The sequence below is a fragment of the Balearica regulorum genome, chromosome Z (genome assembly GCF_011004875.1).
Source record: "Balearica regulorum gibbericeps isolate bBalReg1 chromosome Z, bBalReg1.pri, whole genome shotgun sequence".
Taxonomy (NCBI): Eukaryota; Metazoa; Chordata; class Aves; order Gruiformes; family Gruidae; genus Balearica; species Balearica regulorum.
The window spans coordinates 34,800,789-34,828,289 of NC_046220.1; the positions used below are offsets into that span (position 1 = coordinate 34,800,789).

The window sequence follows — 27,501 nt, forward strand, 5'->3', positions numbered from 1 at the left end:
CTGCCTCACCTGAAATGGTGTGTGGTGTCTGACAAATGCAGTAGCATTTGTGTACTTGAAGACTACTGGTTGCATCCTATGGTGGACCTATAAATGCTGCTGGAAAAGCAAGCTGCTGAAGGTACTTAAAATGAACAGAATCTGAGGCTTGTTTTTTTTTTTTTTTAATTGTAAAAAAAGAAACCTGTTGGAAAGATAATGAAAATAGCTCCCGAGTCAGAACCTGTGTTCTGCTGAAGCAGATGGAAGGCAAGAGGAGGTCATGGGAGTTTCCAGTGCCACCTTTGGACAGCCAGCTATGTGATCAGGGGGCAGACGTTGAAATATGTGACTAGCATGCTCTGGTTTCAGCTACTGATCTACAATCCATCACTTCACTCTTCCTTTCTTCAGGGCTTTTTTGTTCTTGCCTAGACCCACCCTCAGCTCCTGAGGAAAACCCCTTGATGTGCACTATTCTTTTTCAGGACTTCTGCAATGCCTGACACTGTTATTACCTCATTTTGGGGAAGTGTTGCCGGGCCTTATGTGCCCCCATCGCATCTTATGTCGGGCAGTGGAGTTTGTCCCCTGTGCAGCCCTGGTTGCGAAGGGAGGCTTTCCCAGTCTCAAGGCAGGGAGTGGATCCCATAGGTCCCAGTGCGTTATCTGTGTGGCAGTGTCAGCTTGAGCAGCTCCTTTTCCTTCTGCCTCATTCCGCTGCTGGCTGCAGAAAAGCATTTCTCTTTCTCCTTTTTTGTTCCAGCAATGTTTTGGCCAGGCTGATACTAAATCAGTTCACAGCCAGCTGTTGTTTACCTGGGGAGGTGAGTTAGGGATGAAGGCACTGTGCCATAGTGCTGAGCATTCAGCAATACCTTGATCTGGGACTATGTAGTGGCAGGTTAAACTTGAGGCACAGAAGAGGTGTGGTATGGCTAGGCTCACACTGCCTCAGATCTTGTTGCAGCAGCAAATTAGGAGACCTGTGTTTTCATGCAGGACTGCCACTCTCTTCCTTAGGCTGCCCCTCCCATTTTTTTCCCTTGCTCCTAGTTTTTCCCATCATGAGTAATGCATTGAGTATCACCTGTAAATTGGACAGTGGAGACAGAAATATGCATCTTGATCTATACGTGAACCTGACTTTTTGTTGTTACGCTGCTGGAAGTGAAATTCCTGGAGCTACACAACCCAGCTGTCGTAAGCCTCCAGGACACCACTTTGACTGTAATTTATGCTGGTTTTAAAGCACAACCTTTCTGATGTAACAGCTGTGTAGAAGGATCCTACTGCAAAGGAAAATTGGGTTGTAGCACCTTTATCTACTGCACACTGTCAGGGAAGTGAGGTTAGAGAGAAGCGCTGCCAGTGACAGCATATACTGTGATGCTGAACGAGCCTGCACAGTCGTGCTCAGGCACACACAGGACTTCGCCCGATCCCCTCTCATGTGAAGCAGTACTGGGCTGTTTGCAGGGGTCTGGCATGGAGGCAGAGCAGTGCTGTGACTCCAGTTTCCACCTCCTGAAGGAAAAGGAGATGCCAAAGGAGTGCCAAAGCATGTCCTGAGCAACTGTAATGCTGCCTTTTGGAGGGGAAGTGAGCTTTGTGAACTCTCATTACAGCATCACCAGGTGATGATACCCAACTGCTGGTGCCCAGGAACTGACTTTGCAGGGTCTGGGGAGGTTGCTCACCAATGGTGGGAAACTGAGGCCAGTTCTCCAGACGTTCATGCTGGCTCCAAGCAATTCTGAGACGGGAGGTCTGAATGGTGCTTGAGGTGGGTTGCCAAGTTCATCACTGTGCCTGTTGGGGTGGAAGTGCCAGCAAGAATGCCCAGCCACTCTGCTTTCTAACGTCTCAGTCTCTAGGACTGTGTGAGAAGTTTTGCTAGGTCTCAGCCTGCTTTCTTCTGCCTGTGCTGCAGGCCCTTTAAAGGAAGACTTTATCTACTCTGTGCCTGATGGCCTGTGTGATTTCCTCAGTGGTACCACTAATAGCTGGCAGTATTACTCTGCTTTCAGTATCTGATTGTGAAAGCTGGGGCGGGGAGGGATTTGCAGAGCAAAAAAGGTGAGAGTGCAATGCCAAACACCTTTCTAGCTGGGCTGTGTGCAGTAGTTCAGAGCAGCACTGATGATCCGCATTAAAGACTGGTACCATCCATCTGGGCTTGAGCCTTCTGGCTGGGTTTATTCAGGAGCTGAATTGAAGTTTTAAGCCGGCTGGTGACCCTTGTTCGTTACAATTCCTTGCAGTTGTGGCTCTTCTTGTGTACTGCCACGTACATGATCAGACTTGTGCGAAGTGAAGGAGTGTTGACCTCCTGACCTCTGCCTGCCCCAGGTGCCTCTTCTGTCTTTTTGCTTGCTTGTAGATAGAAAGCAGCACTTCTGGTCCTTCCTCCTTGCCAACTGACAACTACTTCTAGTTAATTTCTCACCACAGTGATGGGTCCTTCCATTTTTCCCTCCTGACTAATGACAGGAGGGAACTCTGTCTCATTTTTGCTCGTCTTTTACTTTGCATATTCATTTTCCGATGTTCTTCCTGGGTCTATGTCAGATTCATACTCAGCTGTTGCCCTCTATCTTCTTTACTTCTCAGTACTGCATCATGTTTGTTCTCCCTCCTCTTCTTTAGGACAGTTTTTATGGTCCATAATTCAGGAGTGCATTCCAGGACTGTCCTATAGGATCCAAAGTTGTAGCTTGGTGTTACCAAGGTCTGAGGTATCCTTCAGACTTTCAATGTGCTGCAGAAGTGTCAGAAGAGCTCTTTGGAGTATACTTGGTTTTTCGGTCTGTGCTGGTGAGCTGGACTGGTGGTAGCACTTTGCTGAAGTGCTGCCTGATCTATGGCCTGGGTTTGATGTAGTGAGCTGCTAGAGAAGGTTGTTCAGGATGAGCCACTGCAGAGCAATCTTTAAGATTAACCTTTCTGACCCTGGGTCTTTAGTGTCAGAAATTTATAGACAATGTGCTCCCAATAAATTCCTCCAAGCAGCCTGTTCTACATTTGGCAGTCAGGCAGGCTTCTTAGATCAGCACACATGCACACTTAGCCTCAGAGCTGAGGTTAGAGTTATCTGCTGGCTAAAGGCTGACCAGATGTTTGAGTGCATCTGGAAGCCTGTCCTCTTATTTACTCATGCAAAGGCTACCTCTTCCTGTCTGCGCAGAAAGATAGAAACTGTTTTGCGTTCATCACTGCAGTAAGGACCACTGCCCCAGTGGCGTGCATGCTGCAGGTGATGGAGAGCGTGCCTGCTGCTGGTGTAAAGTGACTTGGCAAGATCCAAGCAGGATCCATTCTGCCCCATCTGCTCTCCTGTCCTGCAGGATTGCTTAGGGCTTGAGCACAGCCCTGCACTCTGGTATTCCTGGGGATGCTGTGAGGCACATTTTGCAGTGGAACAAGTCTGACTCTGACTTCCTAATGGCTATGGTTTTTGAGAGATTTTAAAAGCTAATCTAAATAAAGAAGTTTTTTCCTCCTGTGTGTTTAAAAGAGTATGCCCTGGAACTGAGGCTGAGTTTGGCCTGCAGAATTTCTTCCCCTGTTTTCCAAGGTATTGCATGTGCTTCTCTCCTCCTTAAGAAAGAGAACTGGGCTATGAGGGGTCTTGACTGTGTGTCTGTCTGCCACATGCTACATCCCCGTAAAACTGTATTTCTACCTGCTCCAGCAAGTCTGCCTGCTAACTGTGTTTTGTCTCACTCATTTGTTTGGTGTCCTGCTCAGAGTGGAAAGTTCTCTTGAGATCCTGCAGCACCCTCTGACTAAGTGTCACAGCAGTTTCTTTAGTGAAAGGTGCCTTGCTGTGCTGAAGTGAGAGGTGTCAAGGTGAAGGTGCTGAAACCCTGCTGTCCTGCTCTGCTTCAGCAAAGTGATGCCAGCTTTGGACTCGATAAAAGGTGGAAGCTGGATAAGCATTTTGCCTGGAGCATAGCCTGCTTGGGCTGTGCTCTGCTGCTGGTTTTGGCAGACACCTGGGTGATGAGCTGGGGTGACATCAGTATTGAGAAGACCCAGCGTTACTTTTTAGGAGGAAAAGTCCAGGGCCAATCTTCTTGTGGTTTTAATTAATGAAAATTGAATTTTGACCTCAAGAGCTGAGAAAAAGGATGATCAAAGAGCTTGTGTGAGCAAAGCTGTTTCAGGAAAAGTCCATCCTGACAAGCTGCTGAGCCAGGTGACCTGCTGGCTTGACACCATGTTTTCTGTAAGCCCTGTACTGCAGTGGCCTGGCGTGAATGTCTGTACTTACTCAGCTGTGTCTCCCTCTCCCCCAGCAAAGTGAGCTCAACTCCTTCCTGTGGACCATCAAGAGGGATCCCCCGTCATACTTCTTTGGCACCATCCATGTCCCGTACACACGTGTCTGGGATTTCATCCCAGAGAACTCCAAGAAGGCCTTCCAGCAGAGCCACATCGTGTACTTTGAGCTGGACCTCACCGACCCCTACACCATCTCAGCTCTCACCAGCTGCCAGCTCCTGCCGCAGGGGGAGAATCTCCAGGACGTGCTGCCCCATGACATCTACCGCCGGCTCAAGCGGCACCTGGAGTATGTCAAGCTCATGATGCCATCCTGGATGACGCCAGACCAGCGGGGCAAAGGGCTGTATGCAGACTACCTCTTCAACGCCATTGCTGGCAACTGGGAGCGGAAGAGGCCGGTGTGGGTGATGCTGATGGTGAACTCTCTGACGGAGGTGGACATCAAGTCGCGAGGCGTGCCCGTCCTGGATCTGTACCTGGCCCAGGAAGCGGAGCGGCTGAGGAAGCAAACAGGTGCTGTGGAGAAAGTGGAGGAGCAGTGCCACCCGCTCAATGGGCTGAACTTCTCCCAGGTGAGACAGTGTGGTGTGCAGGGTGCGAGGCTGGCTGCTCGGGTGAATATCCCTGCAGCAAGAGCGTGGGCTGGAGTGTGCTCTCTACCCAGAGACTCACATTTGCTCCCTGCAGCTTGTGCCTCTGCCTGTGCCCTTGGGAGAGTTTGGTAGCTGTAGGAGTTCAGGCCATGTCCTAAATTCATTCAGATCTGGCCTGGGGAGACCACTCTCCTCTTCCGTGGGCAGCCTTGGGCAGGCTCCACCCTGAGAGAGACTCTGGATCTTTGGATGTCTGCTCTGTGACCCTGGCTGGGCTGCTGGCAGGACCCTGGGGCAGGCTGGGGCTCAGTGCCTAAACTTGCGTTTGTAACAGCTAGTTAAGAAAGGTGTGATCACTTAGAGGAAGCAGGGGCGCTCTGAGTAAAGCTGAGAAGTAACCGCTGGTTGGAAAAATATCCAAGTGGACCTCTCAGTGCCCTCAGAAATAGAGGTCCATTCTCTGCATTGAGAAAAGTGTGTTTTGGGTTTGTTTGCTTTGGGTTTTGGTTTTTTTTCTTCCTTCAGACCAGATGAGGATCAGCACAACAGAGCTTGTTGCAGGGAGCTCCACAGACTTGTGCAGGCCTTTGTGCAAGTACCTTTGTGTTTGCAAACCAGCTTGAGTTTGGCACGTGTTGTTCATGCAGTGTTGCACCAGGCAAGCAGAACGACCTCTGTGTTGTCCGTATGTTGGATGGGGTGGTCATGGGCTCTCCTCTCTGAAGTAAATACACCAGGGAGCAGTGTCTGTTGCTGTCTCTGACTGCCTGGTGGAATCACAGGCAGGCATAATGTTTCTCTCTGGCCTGGGTACCTTTGCTGCAGGAAGGTGCTCGTTTGGGGAGAGGAAGTGGTGTTTGCTTAAGAATAGGTGAGACCTGCTGTTGCAGCATGCCCTGGTAGCCCAAGGTGGGGAGGACCTTTGGTCATGAGGCTGGGGAGTTTCAACTGATACCTGACCCTTTCCCCTGCATCCTGAAGTCTGTCCTGTCACTGATGCAGAGTTTCCCATGCTGGAAGGGAAGGAGCAGAAGAGGAGATGCAGCCCAGCAAGGGTAGGGACAGCAGTTTGGGGCAGATATCAGAAGTGCTGCCATCTTGGCCAGTCTTGGGGGGCCACAGTGCAGGGAATATCACGGCAGCCCAGGGTGCATCACTTGTACAGTCCTTAACTGCAGGCAGGGCATCTACGCTCCTCTTTCCCCTTGTTTGGAACTGGGCAGCCTCATTCACATCTCCAGTCTTGTGCTTAACTCTTTGAATCCTTGCGCTGTTGCTGTTTGCTCGCAGCCACCACAGGAATGGGCTGGCAAGTCTCATCTCCTCCACCTCTTATCTGGTTGAGGCTTTATTAACATCATTGCCGGTATTTTACTTTTGCTGACACTGCCCCTCTGGTTTAGCATGATAGAAAGCGGGGGGAGGGGGGATATGCACTTTCTCTGCTGCCTTGTAAGAAAGTGATCGAGAGGCTGAAAAATACAGGTTGCAAATCATGTCCCTGTTAAGCTCATGCAACTGTTGATGCTTACTTTAGGCCTTCATGCAGTTTTCTTCAAAGAGCAGCTATTGCTGTGCTGTTTTACAGATGGAACAAATACCACGTGAACTAAGAAGCTGTGTGGGGTGGGGACACACAGCTGCAACATCCAGAGTTGCCCAGCCTGGTGACATTTACTGTGAGACCCCAGTTGAGAGGGTAAGGGTAACCAGAACTGCAGAAGAAATTTAGCTGTAGTCGGGAAAATCACAGCCTACGATGACCCCACGATGGGTGGATGTGCATCGTGTGCTGCTGCTCCTCCCACGCCTGCGCAGTTCTAAGGGGAAGGAACATGCTGTCCTTGTGGGGAGCAGGTCTGGAGCAGCTACTGTACTGCAAATTCACACCCTCACTTCTGCCCACTACTAGACTTCCAGTACAGGCAGCTTGAGGAAAAGGAGAGCCAGAGGCAGATGGTTTTTATGTTTCTAAGCCAATTTCATGATTGTCTCAGAACCTGACTTGTGAATTCTCATAGCTGGAATTCTATAAATTTTAGAGCTTTTTCTCAGTTTGTTCAGGCAGTTGAGTTAATTATGTGTTTCATATAAACCAAAGACTTTGAAATGGGCTCTTTGAAAATTATTTCCTTTGGTATTGTGCTGCTGTCTGGTAACCCTCAACATCAGACCACTTCTGTGTCTGCCTTTCAAGTGAGCAAACACACAGGGATGAGTTACAAACTTCTGGTGGGGAAAATGGGGACACAAAACCATAAGAAGTGGTCTAATCCTGTGCAAGAAATGCTTTTTTGTTGCAGCAGATGATTTACTTGGCAGGAAGCAAGTTTAGTGCTCTCAGTTTATGTTTCTGCATAGGGTTTACTCTTTCTTTCACTTACAATATGGTTGTACTACCTAGTGAGGAGGACTCTCAGGCAACTTACAAGCAATACATTGTTATTAGCTAGGTCCGTCTTTTGATCCCCGTCTTTTGATCCATACTATCAGACAGGTCTGGTTGGTGGGGGTATGTTATTGCAGATCAAGGTCTGGAACAATTTATCATTGATTGTCTCCATGGGGTTGCACAATGCTCAGTAACTGCGAAATGCAGACAAACCCAAGCTGGAGATTTCCTTCATCTCCTTGTGAGGAGAGAGAGGAAAAAAATAAACGAAACCCCCAGACATGCAACAGCTAACACTGTCTGCCATGGGGCTCTTTTTCTTTGGCTGTGTTTGCTCCAGTTTCCTCTTATCTTTTATGATTCTCTTATTTTACCTGCCAAATGTCTCTGTTTTTGCTCAACTCAGGCTAGCTGCCCACATAGCCAGGCCATGAAAGTATCATTTCTATATGGTACACAATAATGTGCTCACAATCTGTGAAATACTTTACTGCCTCCTCAATCCCCCTCTCTTGTTTTAAGATCTATGCAACTTGAGGGAGTACAGGAAGATTAGTCTGTCTCCACGCCTGGGCCATAGTGTTTATTTTCCTGTTTCATGCTGTTTCTATCCTAGTTTTTCTTAAAGACTTTCTTCTCCCACTCCACCTTCTTTCATGGGTAGTGCCTCTCTTGTTGTAATACCCTATAAGGATGCAGCCCTCATTCCTAGCAGCATCTGGGCTTCTAGAAGATAAAAGGCTTTGTAGCTATAGACAATCTGCCACTGCTGACTTCCAGCACTAGAGTCAGTCCCTCAGACCTCCCAACTGTTCAAGTTACGCGTGTGCTTACATGTTTGCTGGATTGGAGGCATTAGTGCTCCAGCCTGAAGCCTGTGCAGCTTCTCTGTTGGCTCCAGCTGTAGTGTCACGAACATCAGTTTGGTACTGGCTCAGAAAATGAGCTGGCCTTGGCCCGTACCATGCCATGCACCTGTAAACAGGCTGTGCTTCGGCACACTTGAGTGCTGTCCACGCTGTGTTTCTCACAGACCAGTTCGAGCTTGAATGCGAGGAGTTTGGACTTCTGTCTACCCTCTGCGTGGGAGCAAGGCTTAAGCGTGTAAATGCTGTCCAGCCATCACCACTTCCTGGCCAGTTTGGCTTCTCCAAGCTTGGACTCTTGATAGAAGACCCTACCTGTTAGTGGTTCTTGATTTAAAAATTGTTTTCCCTGCCTGGCTTTCCTATGTCCGGACCTTGCCACAGCTCTCTTCCTACCTGAGCATCTGAATACATGGCCACATCGTCAGAAGTAGTCTTCAGAGCTGCTTGGGTGGCAGTAGAAAGCAGGGAGCCACTAAGGACTGGCTGATCCTGAAATCCTGGCTCCAGCTCTGGGACTGAGCACTTGCAAGTCTTGTCTTTTGCGTCTTTCAGCCACTTCTCATATAGCTAGTTGCAGATTGAAAATGAAGTAAAAGCTTCTAGGATTGGTAACTTTGCATTAATTAGGACATGAATTGTTCATGTTTCTACTCAGAGCAACCTCTGTAAGCAACAAACGGCTGAGAGAGTCCTGCTTTTCTCTATAGGGTTCCCAGCTCTTCCAAGTTCTGGACCACTAACACGACTGTGAGAGCTGTAGACTCCTGCTTAGCAAATACAATCCTCCTGATGTAACAGCAACATCTATTTTCTTGCTTAATCTATGTACCTGCTTGGGTGAAAGAGCTATCCTTGATAGCCCTGGTATAAAACTATTATTTAGGAGTGCCCACATCTGTGAAGAAAGTAGGAAGCCAAGACACCACTGCCTTGTTAGGTGTGGAGGGGGGGAGTTGGTTGGTTTGGTTTTTTCCTTTTCTAAGGAAGTTAGAGAAACAGCAGTGATTGGTTGAAATTAGGCCCAGAAGGTATGGTAAGAAATTGGAGAGAATTGTGCTAGTCTCCTCATTTCAAACAAAGGGCTTTTTTATTATATTGAGTTGATCAATTGTAATGTTTGTCTTTAATTTCCGGGGTGATGAGGTCAGATCTGGCAGTGTTTCCATTCATGAGAGCCTGGTTCAGGTTTACTGCTTTGACAACAGCAGTAACAGAGAACCTCAGGGAAAGGAAGAGCAAGGAGAGGCATGTGGTGGGAGCTCTGCAAGGAGTAGTTCAGATCCGAACTTGGAGCAAAGTGAAGAGCAGTAGCTTGATGAAAGAACTGACAGAGGAGCAGAGTGCTCACTGCTGAACAAGTTGGACGGGACACTACTTGTGGTAACCTGATTGCATCTTCTGCCCCGAGGGTGTAACTTCAAGATGTATGCTCAGGAACAGCCCTCCCTCCTGATGGGAACATCAGGGTTTTCTGCACATGAACTGGAGCTGAAACAACTGAATTGATCCTATTTGCATCTTTGGCTGCTGGAGTCTGTGACCTAGATTTGTTTTTGTTTTCATTTGTGTGTAGACACACCTGCAGTCTCCATGTCTAGACATCAGGGATGGGGAATGGGCTGGCTGGTGGGAATGAAAATAGCTAGGACTTTGCATTTCTATTGTCATAATTAGAGTTTAATTAAGATCTTATTAACTAGCTGGGGAGTTCAGGGTTCTTCCCTCTGAGAGTAAAAGGGGAATTCAGTTGCTGATCTGCTGTCTCTGCATTCAGAAGGGTGGAGACTTTGTTTCAAACAGCCTGGACTCTGCAGTAGGGCTTTGAAATCCCAAAATGTGGGTTTTGTTGCGGCACTGGTTTGCACTGGTCACGTATGTCATTATAAGCGCCTTGCATTTGCACTCTGCGTGGCTATCAACTAGCTGGATTTTCCCATTAAAAATGCCCTTTCCTGGGCGTATGACACAGCAGAAACAGAAGATGTTGGGCGGTAAATGTGGCTTCATTTCACCCCGCAGCTCCCACGGACGGCCCCTTGCCTGTGGCTGGCTCCCAGTGTTACAGTGTGAGTGTGCCAACACACTTTCCTCTTCTCCCAGTTAGTGAGGGATGGGCGATGAGTTGTGTACACTGCTCTGAGAGTGCTTGTGACTGGGTTATCCTGCTTTCCTCCAACAACTCAGCACTGGGCTGGTGGGCTGATTGGCAGACACACTCTGTGACACTTGAGATCCTCTTGCTTTAGATGAAAATACTGTTGCTTCAGAGGAGCGTAGTCCTGTCAAGCGTGCTGAGGAGGGTCCTGGGTGTCAGAGGCTGCTTGAGGGACCACACAGAAGCTCTGAGCTGGATCCTTTTTGGAGCAGCTCAGCCATCAGTGAGGAGTGTGGAGCAGGGAGAGGATCCGGGCTTGGTTCGTTCAGCTGGTCAGGCAGTCACGTGCCTCTGTGCTATAGCTTTGGTCTGCACATTCTCGGGTCTTGGTGCAGACTTAGTGATCAGTCATGGTGGCTTGACACTTTGGCTCCATCTGACGCCTGATCCTGATGGCTCACTACTTATTGCCCATTGCTAAACCCACAGTGTGGGACCGCAGCTGCCAGCTTTTCCCTTGGATAGCAAGGTTTCAACTGGTCTGGACAGCATAAAGGCACAGGCCTGCAGAGTTGTAGAAGACAACTTCCTTTCTGATCTAAGAACCGGACTACACTGCTGTCACCCTCCCGTCCAGCAGCTGTAGGATGGTTCCTTCTTCGCCCAGACTGGGTTGTCAGGTCCATGGGGATCCCACTTGGCTCCTGCCTCACAGTGGTGGGTTTTCTGTCCCATGGCAGTGGTTCCAAAACCTAATTTTTAGTTTTCTTAAAAAACGTGGACACATTCAGACTGAGAATACAGCCCAGCTTCAGCTTTCAGCTGTTTGGTTTTATGAGGGTTTGTATTCCACCAAAGAGCCTCTGCTATCGACTTAATCTACCTTGTGCGGCTGCTGTAACTGTAATCAGTTTGTCTTTTAATGTTCTTTTTGTTAAATGAAGCAAAGGAAACCCATTGAGCCTTTCCCAGCAGGGCACATTTTTCATGTGTTAGCTGTTCCCTCAGCTCTTCCAGGCCTGGCAGCGTCTGTCCGGCATCGTGACAGTCACGCGTGTGCCTGGCACAGTGGTATTGTCACAATCCTCGTCTGTCCTTGTTTATGCATCTGAGTTTGTCTGTGGCTCGCTCAGGCACAGTGGATTTCTGAGAGCTCATGCTTGGGGGATTCAAAGTCCTTTTTACTCTCACTGTTTCCCAGGAAAGAGAGAGTGTTACCCTTGTTCTTGTGGTCCGCTCCCTGTCTGCTCCATCTGCAAGGCAGCAGACAATCTTTGCTGTAACAAGATATCCAAATTACACAGCACCTCTGCTCTCTTCCCTTAATTATTTTGCTCCTCTAACATTTGTTTTATCTGCAAAATCCATTAATGATAGAGTTGGAATTTGGTGTTTGCATGCCCTCTGAGTTGTTGATATGTATGTTGAATGCTGCACAGCAAAGAACTTCCCCTGCAGAGGTCTTCAGTAGCTTACACAGTTGTTTCTCATCTGTTTCCCATATCTTCAGCATGTGATGTGTTCGTTTTGTATTTCTCTAAATTCCTACTGCATACACTCTATTCAGAAGTGTATTCACTGATGCTATTGCCTTTACCAAGTAAACTTGAAAGCTTGTAAGAAGCTATCAGTATTTTTGGAAAAGGTATGGTTTCCATTATCCTTGTTGACTTGCAATTTTCTGTAATCCTATAATTATTTCCTATAATCTTCATGAAGGCTTTTATTAGCTCATTAGAAAGGTTGATTGCAAGTAGGATAAGGAGGCTGAAACACAATTTTAAGATGTATATTGCTTTATCTGGCCTAATGCAGAGAGGGAGCAGGAGGAACAATTCTTCATTATTTTTGATAACAGAGGAAAGATTGAGAATATTATTATTATAATTATTATGTAATAATAAAATTATTATCAGGCAGCAGGCTTAGCAGGTAGGTGCACATCTACATAAGACATCATTCATTTGCAGCATACCTGGATGAAAGATACTTGGACACCAAGATGTGTGAACAGTGTCAAAGGGATTAGACAGATGGATGAAGGATAGTCACAGCAGGGAGTCTCGCACATGTCCCAAATGCCATCTCTAGCTCGAGACATCCCTCAGCCCCTGACAGCTTGAATTGAGGGCAGGTGCCAGGGGAAGAGCCGCTCTGTGGGTGCTCTGCTGTTGTTGGAGATAGGGTGCTGGGCTTCTGCCCCGCAGGGCAGATGTGGGAAGGTTGTTCCCAAAACTTAACCGAGGCAGTGTTTCACAGAGGGGTGGCCAAAGTGAGCAGCTGAAAGAAAGGGCATGACTTCTCTCTGGAGATACTGAGCTATGCTGCAGTGCCAGTGGGGACAGGATGTGTGCATCCCCCTGGGCCTGGCTGGGTGTCCGGTGTGGGACTCGCCTGGTGCCGGGCCTCATGATAGCACCAGAAGCTGCCTGCCTGCTCTCCTTCCTCCTGCTCATCCTGCTTGCTTTTGGAAGAGAGGTGCCAGGGCAGGCTGGACTTCTGGGTTAGTGTTGCCATCTCTTCTGCCTGTGCTGTGCCCTCAGAAAGCAGCACCTCTTCCTGCTGGGTTGCCAGGTGAGATGGTGCTCCCAGGGGTGCAACAGCCCTTTTCCTTCCAAAGCCTGACCCAGGCACACGCAATGGTCCTATGCGCAGCACCTGCAGTCTGGGTTACACTCCGAATCACAGTGCCTCTGTCCAGTCTCCTGGAGCATGTAGTCGGTGCAGGTGGGCGCTTGGAGACTCAAGCTGAAAAGTTGGTGTTCAGACACAATAGCTTTCAAGCTCCATTGGCTCGCTGGGAACAGGAGGTGGGCTTGGAAGTTGATAAGGAACAGGTCAGCCAACCTAAGCTTGGCAGTGTCCCTGCTAGAGCACTCAGACATCCACGTTTCCTTCCTTTTCATGAGGCTTATCTTTTTTGAGCATGCAGAGGTCAAATGTGAACACACAAGCATGTGGAGAGCAGTTGGTTGTGCAGTCTAAAACCAGGGAGAGGTTTATGAAGGGATCCATCCATGCAACTTAAGAACAGTCCTGTCAATTAAACCCAAATGTGTAACAGCCTTTAGTCTGCAATTTACTGTGATCACAATCCTGTGATATAACTGTGTAAGAGAAGATTTAGGTAGCTGGACTTGGACATTTCTTGGTCTCTTTACTCTGCTCTAACAAGATTAGCAGGATTGCTAGCTTTGGCCAGAACTCAAATTAAACTTTGGCAAAAAAATACACACTGATTCAGACTTGGCTTACACGAAGCCTCTGTACATGCATTACAGAAACATTCCAGCAAATAATTATTTTTTTAAATGGCAGCTTTTATGTGTTTTTTCTGTAGACCTATTTTGCCTTCTGAACATGTTTCTTTTTGCACAGAGGCTGCAACATTGGTAGACTCAGTGCTAGACTCTGATTTTCATCTTATTTGCTTAAACCCTTAATTTCTTTGTGGATTGCTTATAGTTTATCAGTGTGTCCCTCAAAAAGTACCATGTGAGAAAAATATTTATACATCTTTATGGACCATCAGGCTGTCAAAGCTCAAATCAACTGGGTTTGCAACTTGCATCAAATCTGGCCGATTTTGGTGCAAATAAATCGGTGCTAGCTGGTGCTACTTGATCCACACAGCAAGCATTGTCCCATGAATGTTCGTCTCTCCCAAAAGTAAAAGCTGAGGTGCTGGCTGCCTTCACTGGGTATGTCTGGTGATGAGGTGTGCTCACACTGGCCACTTGCAGTAGCTGTAGCAAGAAACCCTGCTGAGATGTGTGGCTCATGGCGAGAGTGTCCCATGCTCCTTGTCTCTGACTTGAGAGTGTCCCATGTATGGATACCCCCCTCTACCTTTCAGAAGTGGCACTTGTTGGCTTACTGGGATGTCATGCAGGACAAGCCATCTTACCCCCACCAAGGACATGGATTTCATGGTGTACTCCTCTTGGCTGAGCAAGGAGCTTGGTCTGAGCATGGCTGAAGCCTATTTTCGCTCATGCTTGAGGCAAGGCAGCACAGGACTGCATCACTACAGCTCCCTGACTTTGCTTTTCTGGCACCTTGTGGCATTTTGAAGAGCTTCCTGCAAGCCTAGAGGAAGTGTATGGACTTCTTGTGGGAACCAATTATATAAATAACACCAGAAGCTCTGAACTAGCAGGAGAGCTGCAGCCTGGCAGTGGTGTGCTGCTGGATGCGTCCCAGTGCAGGATGTTACAGGGGACCCTGCTACTGACACTACAGTCCTGGATTCTTCTGATTCAGTGTAGGCCAAATTTTTGGTTGTTTCAAGTAAAAGCTTTGCCTTTGCTGGGCTTCCTGGATTAACTGCTTTAAGATTTTTAACTGCTGAGAAAATTTGAACTTTCATCTGGACATTGTCCTAAGCACCTCCTCACCTCTCTATCTGCAAACCTTTCATCAGACCATTGAGATCTGGCTCCCTGGTACACCTGAAGAAACAGAGTGAAAGAAGGTTTTCTTACGGCTTTGGGCTTCTCTTCTACTTGTTTTGCAGGGGAGAGCTGGCTAAATAACTCAGGTGCTCAAACTCCACTGGTTTCTTCCTGGTTTTACCCCTCTGCTGTGCACCCAGAAGGACAGGTAAGTTATGTCAGAATCCAGTGGTAAAGAAGGTTAAAGCAGCTGAGCTTTCCACAGTTGCACAGGATCAGCACAAAACTAACTCTCCTAGGTCTTTCTCTAGACATCTCAGGGCTGTGCAGCTTTGGAAAATCTTGACACTGTGGCTGCTAGCATGCTTGATCAGTGCTGTCCCAGCAGAGAACACATGCTCTTAGCCAGTGCTAAACAGACAGAGGTTTGCTGCTGATGTACTGAGCTCAGTTTTGAAGCTCTTACCTTATTCTGGCCAAAGCAACCCATTCTGCTGGGAATGTGCAGCAGTTTGGCCACCTGCGTGTATTGATTAACCTCATCTTTGTGATGTCCCATGCCTATAATCATACAGGCGCTTCCCCTGACTTCTGTGTATGCCTGGGAAAATTCCTGCCCGTGGAGTTTCAGGATATCCCCCAAAGTGCAAAAATACCAAATTCCTCTGTAGCTCTTTGAGAGAGGAACTGAAGTCCTGTCACTGTTGGTACGTCTGGTAAAATGATCTCTGGGGATTTTTAGGGCTGAGATTTCTGTACTCAATCAGTTGCAGACATCCTGAGGTGAGGTATATCTATACTGTCTTTGAGACCCTGGTGGGTACCTGGTAGTCTACCTTTCGGTCTTGTGTTGTGCGAGGTGACAAAGCAGACCCATTCCTCCCAGTCTGGCTGCTTGCTCCCAGCCTCTTTCCAGTCCATGCTCTGTGACAGTTCAAGTATTTCAACAAATTGGACTGGGCACTGAATTTCCAGTTTCCCAAGTGCCCGCACGAAGGCCTGACCCTGCAAAATGCAGGCATGTAAGGAGTGATTGGGAGCTGCTGATGGAGGCGTTGCTGCTGAAACAATTCATACAGTACGGCCTAAGTCTGGGCTCCTGGAATGTCCCTGCTGCTCAGCTGGTGTACAGTAACTTGTTAGGCTAGGGTAATTTGATCACAAGTTTCATCCCTGTATGAATTTATAAGGCCTGTTTATTAAGATAAATGAGTTATTGTTACAGCTGGAGTCCAGTGGGATGAGTTGCATGTTTGGAATATTTGAAAATGAAGTAGCTACAGCCATGCTTTCTAGGAAGGATGATACGGAGAAAGAGGAGAGGGTGACACCACATATCTTTTTATTTGCTGTGAAGCTGTTGGTAAGTCAAAACAGAAGACATGGAAAGCTCAAAGTAGTAGCCAATCAACAGCAACACAGGGAATGGAAATACTTGTTATCAGTATTGCACAATGCCTGGCTGAGCAGCTCCTTGAAAATCTGCCAGAGGAGAAGAAAGAGAAAAATTACACTTCCATTTCAGGTATGTTTCTGCAGCACTGGAAGAAACCTATTCACCTACAACACGTGTGTGAATAACAAACTATCCAGAAGGTATCACAGCTGGCTTGGAGTAATGCAGTGTCAGACCTCATCCAGGTTAATAAAAATGAATTAATCACTGAACAGAAAAGATGTTTGCTTAGGTATAAGTAGTCGTGGCTGAACTTAATTTGGTATGTGAAAGGGGAATATATAGGCCCAACCAATAATATGTATGATTGGTGCTTTAAGGAGGCCCAGTTTCCCCAAACTGAAAATAATTATAGGCCAAATAAAGTGGGAGGAAAAACTTAAGCATAAAAATGTCGATGATAATTGGGAGTTGTTCAAGAATCCTATATTAGATCCCTGAGAAACCACAATTCTGCATTTGGAAAGATGAGTTCTTTAGTTAAAAAAAACAACATTTTGGTTAACAGAGGAGATGAAAGCAGCAATAAAAATCCCAAAATACAATGAATGGAAGAATAGAGAAAGCGACATGGGCAAGTAATCTGCAAGGAAATGCAGACAATTGATGAGAGAATTGAAGGGCACCAATGAAAAGCCTTTGGGCAGCGGATTTGGAACAGTAAAAAGGGATTTTTAAAATGTATCAGGGATTCATGAAATCCTAGTAGTGGCTCAGGCTCCATACTGAACAGTGTTGCAAAATTGTTGCTTATGAAATAGAAACGGCAGAAATAACCAGTAACTATTTCTTGGTGTTTGGAAGGGAGAAGACTCTGTATTCATAGTTTGGTCATAAGGGAATATTTTCTGCTCTAATAAGAAATTACTTCCAGTAATTAGGAAAAATGTTAAATGTCAGTGTTTTTAAATGTACGAAACAGTAACAATGGTTAACTTACAGTCCAGAATATCTAGAGACTAATCCAAGGAGCTCTTTGAATCACTAATGTAGGCACTTGAAAAACTTCAGGGGATTAGAAAAAAATCTCCTGTATCAGCATTATTCTGGGACAATGAGTGGGTAGCTTGTCAGGCTACCCAGACTTCAGTTTGCTGAAAGCATAAAAATGCTGATAGGCTCTGCGGCTGGTAAAGGGCTGAAGCAGGATGATGGTGGCCAGTTTCCCTTGAATGGGAAACTGGCCTTGTCAGACAAACGTGATCACACTTCTTGATAACAGTATGATTTTTGGTGATAAAAGTCATCATGTTGACATAGTTATGCATAGATGTGAAGGCTTCTGACTTCGTTCCTGGTGATACTCTGATATAGGAGTACACACTAGACAAAATCAAAGTGGCGTATTGTAAGCAGCCCAGGGGAGGTGATCATTCTCATAAAATGGCTGTAGATGGAGAGTCATCCTCTGCCAGGGAGCTGGGAAGCTAGAAGGGGCACATAAAGAAGTACTTAAGGTATCTGCTCCTGGCCCTGCATTACCCAGTGGCTTTGTCAGTGATGTAAATACCAAATAATTGTTTGCACAAACTTGGACATCCTGCAGATGGAGGGGAGATAAACAACGGGTCAGTTGCAGGAGCAGAGCTGAGTCACCTGGAAAGCTGGGCTTGCCTAGTGCTGTTAAATGGAAGGCTGTACCATCTAGGAGCAAAGCATAGAGGGCAAGCTAGCAAGGGTGGAGGCCTTACCTGGAGTGCATTGATGGTGCAAAGGGCTTGAAAGATAACTAGCTAACATGACTGCAAAGCCCAGTACTGCAGCTGAGAGGGAGATTGCAGTCCTCAGGTGAGCAGGGGAGAAACGCGCTGGGGAGCCCAGTGCAGGAACATTGCTTAGTGCTGGTGTCAGCACTTTAGAGGGTGTCGAAGAATTGGAGCAGGGTAAAAAAAAAAAAGCTACACAATTAATTTCGGACCTGAAAAGCATGCCTGTATAACAGGAGAGTAAAGAAACTTGATCTACAAAGTTGTTCATAGAGAAACTGACAAGTCATTTCATGAGCATGTTCAGGTCTGAGGAAGACAGACAATGCAGCAAAAGCCCCAAGTCCAGTGGCCTAGCTGCTGAGGATGCCCACTCTCAGAATCAATACAATTTGTTTCTAGTGAAGGTAGAAATAGCCAGTTGAACCAATTTCCCTAGGACCTGGTGGAATTGCCATCATTCAAGCTTTAAATCGCCACCAAATAGCTCTTTGAAACAGAAAAGATTGCTAGGTAGTGTTCAAGGGCTGCTGATTCATGCGTGGAATCAAAGTACATTTTGTTCTGTCTTATAAAATACCAATTTGGTATCTGCAATTAAGGCTAGACAAGCAGTTTCAAGCAGCTTCCAGATTCTCTTTTTTTTTTTTTTTTCCTAGATCTTCTCTGTAGATCAGGTTGAAGCTTCCTTAGTTTGTTGTCAGTGCCAATGTGACTTTCTTTATGCGAATCTGAAACCAGACCTTTGTGGGGTTTTGTTTGTTTGTTTTTGTTGGGGTTTTTTTGACAGTGAGACATGGGACAAGAAATTATTCTAAAACAGAGGTACTGTGACGTTAGCACAAGGGTGAGCAGGAGTTGAGGGGCAACTGCAGGTCAAAGCTTTGTGCTTTCTGCTGCACATCCTCTGCAAATGGGCTGAGCATTTAGGAGCACTGAATTGTGCGCTTGAGGTGCTGGAGGCCTTTGCTAGCCAGTTCCAAATGCCCTCAGGCATCAGCCAAATGTATGTGTACATGTGAGAGGGACCAAAAGACTTGGAGGACTGCGTTCAGTGCTGTAATACCTGCAGAGGATGATCCCTAAAGAGCAGGCGCCAGCTCTTCTGGGCTCTGTTTACCTGCTTAACAAGGAATGAAGTGGGACCATAAAGCCATAATGCTGCCTGGAAGCCACATTCCTGCTCAGGCTAGTCAGGAGGGAGTCGTTAGAGTTCGGTGCTTCCTTCATCTCACTAAGCCTCCACGGTTTACGTCTGTTCCAGGAGACTGTAAAGGGCAAGGACTGCTGGGGATGGTCCCCAGCCTGTGGCTGCTGTGGGGATGCACTGCAGGCAGGCACTGAGCACCCTGCCCTGCAAGCATACAGTATGGCACTGCTCCCTTTGTGTTCACAAAAGCCCTTGCCATACCCTGTGTTGTCAAGCAGAAGGCTGGGATTTAAGTAAGTGGTGACAACCCTTGCCATTGGCTCCGTCGACTTGCCATTGATTTGTGGCACCAAGCACAGGGAGCACCAGGGAGATAGAGTGATTTAAAAAGCACTGGTGTTGCCAGATCCCTTTAGTCCGAGGCTGTCCTGGAATGCAAGATGCTTTCCTGGGTGCTCCTGTGAAGATGGCTTGAGTAAGTCCCCAGAGTAGTGTTTTGTGGTGATTACTGGGACAGCAACAGTGGCACGGAGCCTGTAATGCAGACAGATGGGAAACTGAGGCATCAGTGATGCTGGTAAGTAGCAGAAGTCGCTGCTCTTGTTCATACTGTCTGGGAAAGCTACAGCGTGTCTGCACAGTAGCATTGTAAGGAATCCTCTGGGAATAATCTAGTTTCCTTTGCCTAAAATTTGGTTGTTATTTTAAGCTAGTCCAGTTGGAAATTAAGAGCTAAAATTTCCAGACTGGATTCTTCAGTCTGCACTGAATTCTGGCCAGCTGGCCAAAGCAAGAGTTAGAGCTTATTACCACCATTCTAAAGCTCTTTCCTAAGTGCCGTTGTGGTGCCACTGTTACAGATAGCATCATGTGTAGATGGGGATGTCTCTTCTGTCCTCCCCATGTTCAGTGAGGACTGAGAACCTGGTCAAATGCCTTGCTCAGGCAATTTTCAGGCTGGTAGCATTTCAAGGCCATTATGGGGTTTTGAAGACCTGTATTGAACCTGTCCTGGTGGATTAGGGAAGCCGGGTCACCTGCATAGCAACTCGTTGTCTGTGGCTGCTGGAGTGTAATGTTTTCATAACTTCCAGAAGTCATGGGCTCTCCGGGGGAAGTTCTTGAGAGAAAGCACTGGTTTATTTTTCCACTGCTATCATATGTGATTATGCACATGCAGTAGCTAAGCAGACATCTAAAATTTAGAGGAATTGCATCATTTGACAGCTCAGGAAGCTAAATGCATCAGAGGCTGTGTCACTGTGAGACAGGAGAAACAGAGGTGTTTTCAGACACCATTGCCTTTAAGAGATGAGTGCTGGTCTATAATTGATGCTTTTATATATCCTTCTGCCAGTGATGTCTCTCTGGAAGGAGCCACCCTGCAGGCTCTTTGCTGAGCTCAGTGCTGGTGGCTGTGGTTTGGAAGGGGGTGTGCAGGACTGTATGCTGGCATAAAGCAGGTTCCCAGGCATGCAGTGGAGTGATGGTGGTGACTCAGTGGTATCTGCCTAGCCTGCACAGCTGTGATCCCACATGCCACACACTTTTCTGTTGTTGTCCTTAAGATAGGTGCTGGAGGTCTCTTGGGAGGGTGTTTGTCCACGTCTTTAGGCAATGATAAATTTGCTATACAGCTGCTGCATGATACTAGATCTCCCTAAATAAAGGAGTTTGCCGTGTGATGTAGAGCCACAAGTACAATGTGGTGGATCCACAATGTGTCCCCCAAGCAAGAATAGGCTTGGCTTAGGAAACACTGTGAAAAAGGAGTCCTGCAGCTCTCAGGCAATCCTTGGAGGGTCCTCCATAGCCAGACAGAAGGTGGGCTGCTTCAGATCTATTCTAAATTTTTCAGGGAAACTACCCTAGTCTGTGGTGCCATTTTCCTTTTCCTCCTCTGTGACTATCCTTTGGTGAAGCTCAGAGCCTGGCAAAGAGCTCCCTCTGCATGCAGACCAAGTTGGCCAAGGGTGAAGCAGGTAGACTGTTGAAATTGGAAAGGTACTGATAGTCTTGCCTTAATGGATTTTGTGAAAAGTCAGCTGATGTTTCTTGATGCAAAGCTTGTGTAAGTCAGGAAAGGATCTCCTGCAGACATCAGTGGATTTCTGCTTCAGTCCCTTTTGAAGAAATTGGAAAAGTCCTAGGAATAAATTCTCATGTTAGATCTCTAAACATGGGACCCATTGGCCTCATGGAGAGTACCTCTCTCTGAAAAACACAACTGGTGTACACTGAGTTTACAGCTCCTGCTCTGTGCAGGTGGTGGGGCTGACCTTCAGTTTTTATACCTCCCTGCACACTGCTTTCCTGAGATATGTCCCAGCCAGGGAAAACACCAATTTCCTATATCAAGCATGTTATTCTGTAGTGTAACATTGCAGGATAGTAGTTCTGTGGTCACATGCCACGGTCACACTAGCTTACATCCTGAAAACTGCTTGTTCAAATGCCAGTGGTTGCAAATCAGCACTGATTCATTGATTTTATTAGAAATATTCAAGTTTTTCACACACAACTCTCTCTTTTTAGTCTTTATATGAGTACCCCTGAATACAGCACCTGAGTTTTGAATGGAGACTGAATGACTGTGTTACATGGGCTACAGCCAGCCAAAACGATCTCAGATCATTAGGAAACTGTTACAAGAGACCATCCTGTCTTGCTGCTGTTTCAGGTCTATCAGCTTTTCCCTGTTGTCTGTAAAACTTCACTCCTCCTCCAGTTTATGTGGTCAAGAGCCTTAGACATAGCATTAAGAAAAATGCTGTACATTCAGTTCTTTCCCTTGGCTTGTGTTTTCTTCTCCTTCCTCTCTCCCCATATTAACATAAATGCAGTCTAGGGCAGACTTTGCTGCTGATGCAGGAACTAAATGAAATGTTACTTTGCACTGACTGTGGTTGTATGTACAGCACCAGCCGCCGAGGCGTGTGTGCAGCAGGAGAAAGGGAGAGATAAAGGGATGGGGATTTGAGTTACTCCCAGTCTCTGCCTCAGGCTGTCATTCTCCACTTCATCCCACACCCAGGGCTTGGTTTTCTAAAAACTTTAAAACAGGTCTGGCTTGCCTGGCACCCTGGTACTGTGGCACTGTATATGATCCTGTGATTGTCACTTTCCCCTCTGCCTCTGAACTCCACGGGCATTGGGAAATTCAGCCCTCTTCCCCTTCAGTGTGAGCAGACTTTTTTTTTTTTCCCTCTTCTTTTCCCCCCAAATACCAGGCTCAAACCCTTTTTTGGACTAAGCACAAGGGGGCAGAGCTAGAACTGAGTTTTAACTGCATTGCTGCCTGGCTCCTTTTTCCAGTTTAATATCAACACTTGGCCTGAAATTTGGGGTTTTTTTCCTTCTATTTCTTTTTTCCTAGTATATACAGACACATTTATTCCCAAGACAGTTAGACAAGTCTAATGCGAACCAGTGGAGTGCCTGAGGACTGACTCTAAGCAAGCAAGCACTTTGGCCTCCACCAGGGTTCATGCTTAAAAAGAAAGGCCACCGTTTAACAAACTTTCCTGGACTGGTGGGTGACAGGCATCAGCTCTGCAAAAGCATTGCTGCTTGTGCCAAGATGCTTCAGCTTCATGCTGGAGCACTGCAAGCCTCCTGGAAGTCAGTCTCTTTTGGAAGTTTCTTCCTCCAGCATCAGGCACAAGTGCCTGTTACATCCTGGCAGACGGGTGCAGAGCTGGGGGCAGCAGGTCTTCCTGCTGTGCTCCTGCCAGCAGCATGCATGGAACAGGTGGTGGTCCTGTCTGCTGAGAGATGACCAAGAAGGAAGCCTGGATTCCTGCCAGTCCAACTGCCCGTTTCCCACAACCTTGTCACACACTACATGGAAAACCCCCTGTGGGCAGGACTGTGTTCCTGGCTGGATTCATATATCTGCATGCTCTGCAGATTGCACAGCCAGAGCTGCAGGGAGGCATCAAGAGGATGCAGGGAGGGGTGAGATAAGGTTTTCACTCACTGTGATGGCCCCTTGTGAAGTAAAAAGGAATGCTCTTTCTTCCAGCTGGGAAACAGAGGACAGAGCATGAGCAGGTGAAATGAGTCCACCAGGGCATGTGCTGTATATAGAGAATGCCATCCCACAGAGGGTTAAAGAGCTTCCCAGGTTCTGCAGTGGTGGGAGCTGCACAGATACCTATCAACTTCTATCTGGTAGAGGAAGCAAAAATGTAACTTGTCGCAAGGCTGGGAACAAGGCAGTCGCTTTCGTGCTGCTGCATTTCCTGCCCAGCTGAGGTTCCTGCTTTCTGTGCTCACCTGCTTTTCTCGAGGACTTCCACAATGAGCCAGAGATTGTCCACATTGCCTTTTTGTACCAGGGGTAACACAGTGCTTCTGTTCAGAGCCTGTCTGCAGGCTGTTGATAAAGAGTACACTCCTTCCCTCCATGTCACCCATGCCAGGTGCAGGTGCAGCACTGCTGAATTAGGAGGAACATCTGCTTTGAAGCTGGGATCTCGCACTTGATTGAGGAAGATCCTCTTCAGCCCCAGCATCTCTGCTTGCAAATTCCTGTCTTGACACTGCCAGAGCGTGAGTGTGTGCTTCAGCACCGCTGGTCTGTTTCAGCTCTGGTTTGTTTTCTGTTCCCATTGCTTCTTGATCCAGCCTGGCTCCCACAGAAACTAGTCAATTTATCATCCAGGGTCTAGCCATAGGTTGTGTAATGGAAAACTGGAGACCCACCAATGTGTGAGTCTTCACCTTAGGTATTGTAAGTATTATGTGGGGCTTTCAAACATCCTGTAGATAACTTACTCTGTTTATAATTGCATTTGCCCTGGTCAAGATGTTTTCTTCCATCTACTTCAGTCCCTAGAGGAGAGTAATTGCAGATTAGTTAGCTGATAACAAGAACTTTATCTTGGCCACTGAAGGTTCCAGCAGAGGATTTTATTGATCAGCTTTCATAGCTGAGAGTGAATGCTGTTGGGAAAGCATCTTTCTGAAAGCTGTGCTGCATTTACTTTTAACGAGGGCAGAAACTGTACTTGCCTCAGACTGATTCGAGTAGAAGCAGTTGTCCCTTATCTCTGCTGTGATTTCTCATAAGAGTGGCAGGGGAAAATTAAGGTACTATCTTATTGCTAAGACTCACAGGAATAAAAATCGGGTAAAGTCTCTAGGTGTCACACAGTGGTGCCTGAAGCCAATCCATTTCTCAACCTTAGCTCCTACCAGGAAGATGATCTTATTTTCATTCACATGCCATCTTATTTATTGAGGAGCAGCAGAACTGGTAGGAAACAGCTCTGTCCCAGTATGAGTCAAACAGCAAAGGGACTGCTGGGTTAGGCTTCAAAACTGCACGGCATGAGCATGGGAAGATGGGTTGTGAAATGGTTGGTGCAGGAGTGGAGAAGGCCAAAGTAAAATTTCTCAAGGATACATTACTAAGCCTCACAGGTATTGCGGAGTCATTGAGCAAGTGAGAGAGTGTGCAGGGAAAATAGCACAAGAGACGAGCTCTTAGTTTTGGCATGACTGCTTTCCCATCTACCTCTCCAGGCTATGCCAATGGCAGTCACCTAGCGTGTCCTGTAAAGGTCTGGTTGCTCTTAAGTGTTTACACTTCATGCATATCTGCTCATACTTTTTTTATCTGATTTTTCAAGCAATGTGTAACCTTGCAGAATTTAGCTCCAAGGCTTTTCAAAGTGGCTGGTCTTGGCTGACACCAGGCTCTGCCACTGAAATGTTGTAGAGGTGAGTCATTTGTTGTGCTGTACATCATCTGGCAAATGGAGTGGCAACTAGAGAAAGCAATGCTTAACTGCACAGTTAAAGACACAGGGTACAGCTTTTGAGATAGGTGCTTGATGTTCTTCATATATTCTTTAAGGTTTCAGATGTCCCAGTCTTTTGAGGGCCGCTATGGAGAGCCTCACAACTCGTCCTGATCAGACAGTGAGGACACCAGGTGGCTTTGCTAGCCAATGTCTCCCTGTGCTAATTTGTATCTAGGCGGGCTTTGTAGATGCAGTGCATCAGGGGAGGGGTGTGCTGGGAAGAAGCATTCTGGATGTGCTGTTGAGAAACAGGAATGGAGCATACAGCAGAAACAGACACAGGGGTAGCTCATTATGGGTTGTATTTGAGTGTAAGCTTATAATGCTATACAGCACTGGAGAAGTGTGCCAAAGATTGTCTACCATTGCATCGATAATTATTCGCACTGTGGCCTATGACAGCAGAGAGTCCTCTTACTGTGTAGTTGGCAAAAGCCTTTCTCACCTTTTCATTCTCTTGTTTTGTGCTCAACCTGTCTGGCTGTCCCTGATATGCAGTCTGCTGCTCTGTGGGCTCTGTTGAATTTAGTATGCAGTTCTGTGCTCCATCTAATCAGATGTGGCAAGGGATGCTCCTGTTCTGCATTGCAGATAGGTTCCCCTTTCCTGGGTTAGGACTGTTTACAACTGCAAATCATGCAACAAGACAAATTTTATTCACCTATGTTCTTTCCAGTGAGCAGTGAAACATGAAGTTCCTGGAGAGAGAGTGAACATAGCAGTTCCCACTGTACCAGCTCAGCCTGACACTTTAATGACAGCTTTGCATTCAGTGCTTAACTATAAAAATTAGGAGTCATGGTTCCAGCTAGAGTTCACCCACTAGTTACTTAGGGAATGAACATAAGAAGCACAGCATGCATGAATTTACTTCCCCCTGCATGATCTCCCAGTTTCTGGTTGTCAGAGGCGTAGGGACGTCCTGAGCTGCATTATTGCTGAGGTATGGTGAATGCGTTACAGCTATTCTGCTGAACTTGGCTAGCACAGAGCAGATGCTGACCAGGCAGGCACAGAGATGAAGGAATTGCTTTGTTTTACCGCCTTGTAATAAGAATTAGAGGAAGCTAGGAACAGGTAATGTTTCTGGATGCACATATCAAAAGCATTCTGGGTTTGGAGATTCAAAACATGTACTGGATTTTTTAGCCGGAGGAGAGCTCCTGAGAGGAGGTGTTAAGCAGAACACAGTATGTGTCTACAGCAGACAACTGCAGGATGCACTATACCACTGGGTTGCACGGTAGTCTAGCAGTTACGGCTTCGAAGTCCTTGCTGGCTTGTCGTTCCCAAATCTAGGGATTGGATTACTCAGAAAACTGCAACCATCCAGCCCAGCCCTGCTGCTGCTTTTGTAAAGAGCCATGCTTCAGTGGCTTACAAACCAGAGAAGGGTGCAATGGTGACAGAGGCAGCATGGTGAAAAATACATGCAGGAAAATGCAGTCAGGAGGAAGCAAGGAAGAAGGGATGAGAGGAAGAGCCAGATACACTTTTATCAGTGGTGTACTGTTAAAATAGATCATCTTATCTTCTACAAGAGAATGAGATGTGTAATAGACTGAGCCTTTCATCTTTTGTCTCCATTAATCTTTCAAACTGGAAGTGGAAAACTTCATTAGAAATGAGAAAACAGCCCAGGAAAAGGGGCTGGTTTGGGTCTGCATCTACCTCAGCAGGGTTTCCATTCAGCCATTCTCCTTGTAATATGATTTTTGTGGCTGCTCATGTGGCCCTGCTGATAAGCAGTGTTACATGTTCAAACAGGTCAAAGCTTGTGAATCGGGTCAGCTGAATTAAGTAAGTGTTGGCCTTTTCTCAAATATATTCCAGGTTTAGTATCCTCTAAGGTCACTGTGTTTTAGCTTTTACTTTGTTGCAGGCAAGCAGTGTAGTATTTCACTGGGCAGCTGGGATGCAATGTGGTTGCACAAGAGCAGCAAGTAGGCTTTGAACTACCAGCAGCCAGCGAGCTGGTAGTACAGCTGGTGCATCCAGCCAAGGCCTGGCTAGCATCTTGTCTGGGTTTAGATGGGAGGGTAAGTTGAACAAGATGCAGTCCCATAAAGGAGTGGATAGGAGTGTAACAAATGCTATTGGATAAGTAGCTTACTGAAATAGGTTCAGAGGAACAGCATGCTGATGTATCCAGGTTAACTGTTCAAATATAATCGAGGCTGGCCCAGGCCCCACGCTGCAATGTAGCATGTTTTGCAAGTGCCCTGCCTGTGCAAAATGCATCTTCCCCTGAAAAGAGGAGAGCATAGAGCACCCATGCTGTTTTAGTACTGGGGTATGTGAAGTGTGAGAGGAGAGATCAGATGCTCCAAACACGTACTCTAGGTGTCAGGAGACCTGGTTGCATGGTCTCTTTTCCCTTACCTCTCTCTGTGTTTGTCTCCTCAGACTGATTAGTTCTGACACATACGAGAGAGTTGCCACCAGATAAAAATGAAAGGAGGCTGAGCCCTGAGGACGTGTGCAAGGACACCAAGCAGAGCTTGCAAGACAAGGTCCAGAATAGATGCAGGCTTTGGTAATCAGGAAGAGATGGAGAGCCTTACTTGCAAGTGGTGGCTGGAGGCAAGTTTTTGCAAACAGGTCGTGTGAGCTAGAGGGGAAGCAGATGCTGTCGTGCTCCTGCAGACTTCCATGTTTTGTTCAGGATGACAACGTGGTGTAGTGCCCTCCACATCTCGCCCATGCCTGTTTTCTGGGCCAGCTCTGTGGTAGCATTGTAATTCTTCCTTGGCAGTTCTTAGAGGGC

The 27,501-nt window shown here is 46.9% G+C and overlaps 1 protein-coding gene and 1 long non-coding RNA gene across 2 annotated transcripts in view; both read left to right on the forward strand.

The window, feature by feature from the left end:
- The window catches only part of LOC142599464 (uncharacterized), a 393,830-nt gene that overhangs the window by 151,923 nt on the left and 214,406 nt on the right, over nt 1–27,501 (forward strand). The window lies entirely within an intron of this gene.
- LOC104643038 (metalloprotease TIKI1) overlaps nt 1–27,501 on the forward strand; it is an 80,088-nt gene that overhangs the window by 5,176 nt on the left and 47,411 nt on the right. The window contains exon 2 of the mRNA XM_075740191.1: nt 4,281–4,841. Coding sequence (XP_075596306.1) covers nt 4,281–4,841 — 561 coding nt within the window. The remainder of the gene's footprint in view (nt 1–4,280; nt 4,842–27,501) is intronic.